This window comes from Helobdella robusta, assembly GCF_000326865.2.
Source record: "Helobdella robusta unplaced genomic scaffold HELROscaffold_16, whole genome shotgun sequence".
Lineage (NCBI taxonomy): Eukaryota > Metazoa > Annelida > Clitellata > Rhynchobdellida > Glossiphoniidae > Helobdella > Helobdella robusta.
This window is the reverse complement of record NW_008703893.1, coordinates 718,051-723,222: the sequence shown is the minus strand read 5'-3', so window position 1 is coordinate 723,222 and position 5,172 is coordinate 718,051. Positions and strand designations below refer to the sequence as shown.

General features: G+C 33.7%; 1 protein-coding gene across 1 annotated transcript; it reads right to left on the bottom strand.

The window, feature by feature from the left end:
• Positions 1–231: 231 nt before the first annotated feature.
• On the bottom strand, positions 232–1,071 carry HELRODRAFT_169619 (hypothetical protein; the record flags this gene model as incomplete). The annotated part of the gene is made up of 1 exon (XM_009015457.1): positions 232–1,071. The coding sequence occupies one exon, from the start codon at positions 1,069–1,071 to the stop codon at positions 232–234; it is 840 nt and encodes a 279-aa protein (XP_009013705.1).
• Between the last annotated feature and the right edge of the window lie 4,101 nt (positions 1,072–5,172).

The following is a 5,172-nucleotide window of genomic DNA, read 5'->3' as shown; positions in this document are numbered from 1 at the left end:
TTAGTCATAAACAGCATATCTATCCAGTGTAAAAGAACTAACCCATCCTCAATCAACCAATCAACCAATCAGTCAATCAATAGATCCACCGAAGAAGCAACTAGCCATCAAATCAATCAAAGAAGCCAATGGAAACATCAACAAATCAATCATTAAACTTAGTCAGTCACTCAACAAATCCGAATTGAAACATCAATCATCAAACTGAAGCAATCGGTCGTAAAAATGAGACTAACCACTATTTGATTCACTCCAGACAATGCCCTCCAAGACGACAGAAGTGCCAGGCTCGCATGGACCCAGATGATCTGAGTCTGTCATTACAGAGATGTCACTAGTTTCTGTGGCTACATCGTTCAAGTTGTTGCTGCTACTGCCGTTGCTGCTGTGGCTGCTGCTACAACCAGCTGACAATGACGTTGACGACGACGCGTATAATGATGATGACGTGGATGTTGAGATGTGTTGCTGAGACGATGACGACAATGAAGTTGCCGATGATGACGAATCCATGTTATTGTCAATGTTGTTGTTTTTATTGTTGTTGCTGTTGCTGGTAGAATTATGTCTGTTTCCATCTGAAGAAGTTTTCCACTTATTTGATGTTTTACCGTTGTTGTTAGTGTTGTTGTTAGCGTCATTGTTGTGTGAATATTTTGATTTTAAGCTATCGTTGGAAGCATTGTTGGATGTAGTAGATGATGATGCGGTGTTGTTCTGTGCACTGTTACTACTGCTGCTGCTGCTGCTGTATTCTATCCTACTCCTCTGACTGCTCACATTCTTAATTTTCACACTCGGAATAGGTGTGTTGGCAATTGAGAAAGTAGTAGTCGTTGTGGTGGTGGTGGATGTGGTTGTCGTCGTAGTGGAAAAGGGTGCAGTAGTCATTTGTGAAAAAGAGGATGACGACATGAGGGATGATGTAGAGTTGGCACTGGACGTTATCATCATTGTTGATGTCGTATTAGTGTCATTAGCAACCGAATCGGCAGATGCTGTGGTTACGGTCGCCACTGCAGCTGATGACGTCGCATTGCTGTAAGAAGTTTTCTTATCACTCACCGTCATCGGTTTCGGTGAAGAGGACGACGACGATGAAGAGGACGAGGAGGAAGATGATGATGAAGTTTGTTCAACAACTGACAAATCAGCCTGCAGTAAAAACATAATTTTAATCACTTGTAAGAGTGGAGATTGCATATAAGTCTATATGCATGCAGAAAGTAAAATCTACAGAAAAACTTTTTCTTCGTGGCTCATCATCATCATCACCACCACCACCATCATCATCATCATCACCATTATTATCATCATCATCACCCTCTTCATTATCATCATAATCACCCTCTTCATTATCATCATCATCACCCTCTTCATTATCAACTTAAACATCTGTAATCATTTCATCGTCACCATCACCACCATTAATGTGATCATCACTATCATAATAGATAAATAAATTCATCATCATCATATTCCCAGTCATATCATGATAACTATTAGCAGCCTCAATATTACTGTACACTCATCAGCGTAATTCTCATCATCATCATCATCACCACCATAACTCTAATTATCATTACCATAACCATCCTTATTATCTTTGTCACCATCAATCATTTACATTGAGTGTCGACTGAGTTAAGTCATGTTTAAAAAGTAGATATTGTTTTATGATGAAAGCATGTACGCAAATGTAAAACACACACACACACACACACACACATATATATATATATATGTGTGTGTGTGTGTATGTGTGTTATATATATATATATATATATATATATATGAGTGTTATATATATATATAACACACACACACACACACACACATATATATATATATATATATATATATATATATATATATATATGTGTGTGTGTGTGTGTGTGAGTGTTACGTAACCATATATGCAACACTAGTAAATAAAATGTTAATATGTATAAAGCATTTGACACTACTAGATCATTCACTGACATATGATACCATCATAACATCTAACTAGCTAACATTATGAAGTAATAAATATCTTGTGTAAGGCCTAACTAATTACGTTGAAAATCTTGTAACTGACCAAGATAACGCTAAAGTAAAAAGATAAAATAGAGAGAAAGAGAGAGAGAGAGAGAGAGAGAATTAGAAACCAATCGGGAAGGAGAGAAAAAGTGAAAAGTAAGAGAGAGAAAGAGAAAGAATGCAGGAAATTTTTTAATGTTTAATTTATTTATTTATTTCATGTTTGTTTGTTATTTGTCTTGAAGGGTCAGAGGGCTTTGTGTTACATGGAGCTAAGATGTGTTGAGTTAAGTGCACAGTATGTGTCCACCTGTGTGCGTGTGTGTGTTTGTGTGTGGATCGTGTGTGTTTGTGTGTGGATTAAATGGAAATAAAAATAAACTTAAGTTTTCACTTAAAACACGTAGAGTAACAAATACGGATGATGGCGGTGACGATAATGAAGATGTGGTGATGACAATAAATTGATGATGACAGTAGTGATGAAAAACTTTTTTCGGTGAAGAATATGATGATGAAGACCATGAATGACCACGAAAATGATGACTGACTATGATGATGACGACCTCTAGATAGTCGTACAACCAATAATAATAACTTTAGATATAACATTAGCGTTGATATTTAAAAAGTACCACAGTGTGCATAGGCATGTGGTAAGAGATAATCATTAATAAACAGTCATTTATAAGGAGTAAAAATTGAATCCTTATAAAAAAAATTATGTAAAATTGCAATATTTCAATAAAAATCATCATCAGAAAATTTTTAGTTCCAAATTTGGAGAAAATAAATCGAAGAAGAAAAAAGATTAATGAATTAGTGAATGAATAAATGAACAATAAATAAAAAAATGTATGTATGTATGTATGTTTTTATGAATGAATGAATGGATGGATGAATGAATGATGTTTCTTTATAAGCTTGTTATAATGCCAGAATGTTGTTGTGTTATGTAAACATATGTGTGTGTATCTGTTTATGAATGGTTATGTGTGTGTGTGCGTGCATGTGTGTGTATGTATGTGTGGGTGCACATTTGTTTCAGTGTTAAGATAAGCAAAGGCATGTTTGGTTAACTTTTCCAAAAAAAAATTATTATTTTTAAATTTAAATTTACGAAAAAAAAATTATTATACATGAACGAAACTGAAAATTTAATTCAGGCAGGTAGCACCGAACAACAACAACAACAAACAACAACAATAAACATAATGACAACAACACTACAACTACCCAACATCATTATTTAGCACACCATAAAAGTATTTGCAATGAAAAAATTGAGAAAAAGACACTCTAGCTAATTACACACCGCAACAATAACAACAACAACTGTTACAAAATAATAATAACAATAATAATAATAATTACGAAATGAAATAATTAACATACAAAATACTTAGCAGAATTTAAAATCAAGATTACACATATATTCTATTGTCTGGAATATCCATAATTATATCGTCACCATCATCATCATTATCATCATCATCATCATTATTATTATTATTGTTATTATTAAGATTTATGTTTCAATTAAGATAGTCTGAGATAGAAAGACAAAGAAAAAGTATTAAATTAAAATAAAACTATGAAAGGCGCTTCTAAGACTTAGCTGGCACAATAAAGAGTTCAAAAACGAATTTGAATGATTCAAAACTAACATATGTATATACGTGTGTATGTGTATACATACATACACACATCAATCAAACACACATGCAATTATATATATATATATATACTAACAAATTTAAAAAAAACATGGAAAATAAATGCATATAGGTAGAAGATCTATCATCTTTTCAGCACTTTATCAACCATCCATCTTACTGCCCACTAATCCACAAATTAATCAATAGATCAATCAATAAATAAATGCATTCCTCCGTCATTCTTCTATCTATTCATTTCTCCATTCAATCCAATCAGATTATTCATGCAATCATCCATTCATTTACGCATGCTTCCAACCATCCATCCATCCATCGTCCATCAATCAATCAATCAACAAATCAATCAACCAACGAATAAAAATCAACTCACGTTGTTGTTCATCCTCCTCTTCATCCTGGCAGATGAGTTGGACTTGTGTACTTTCATTCGTGTATCCTTTGAGTTGTCCAATAAGAAAAACAATAATATCAATAATAGTAATAACAATAATAATATAATTTTTATAATTTAATATTATTTTTATATTCAATCAATATTAAAGTAACTAAAATCGTTAAAGTCCAGTAGCAGTACAACTAATAAATGTAATAACAGATGTAGAGGCAATGTTACTTATGATGTGTTATTGGGAATAAAAAGTGCATGTTTTGTTATTATAGACGCAGGAGCAGTTTATATAGGAGTTGTAAATACTGCAGTCCAATCACAATGACAATACAAGTTCAAGATTACCCTCTGTGTAATGAGAACCTGTGCGTGTGTGCGTGCGTACGTGCGCGCCAGTGTGCTGCTGCTGATACTGCATTCCTTGTTAGAATGTGTGCGTGCGTGCGTGTATGTGTGTGTGTGTGCAACAGCTTGCTTGAGTTGTTTGTGATGTTGTAAATATAGCAGATTAAATTAAAAGTTAAAGTATACAGACGCACGCACACACACACACACACAAATACATACATGACTATTTAAACTCACTTTATATGCATCAGTTAGTAGTGAATAATATTTGGCGCACACAAACACACACACACACACAGCCACACACACACACACACACACACACACACACACACACACACACTGGGAAAGAATTGTTCAAACATTGATGTATTCTTGTTTAATTAGTTTAACCAAAAGGCATATTGATTGTGCTCTAATTAAAAATATTTATCTGAATATGCATTATGTGTATACTCTCTCTCTCTCTCTCTCTCTCTCTCTCTCTCTCTCTCTCTCTCTCTCTCTCTCTCTCTCTCTCTCTCTCTCTCTCTATCGCCTATCTTTTTCTCATTATCCTACTCTCTTCTCACTATCTCATTATCTTACTGTATATCTTGATAGCATGAGAAATAAAAAATACAATGAGAATAAAAATGACATAATTAATTAATTTGCATTTCCCCAGCCTGCAAATAGATTACATATTTGTGGTGTAGTGTCAGTCCTAACTGACAGAAAATCATGATGACGACG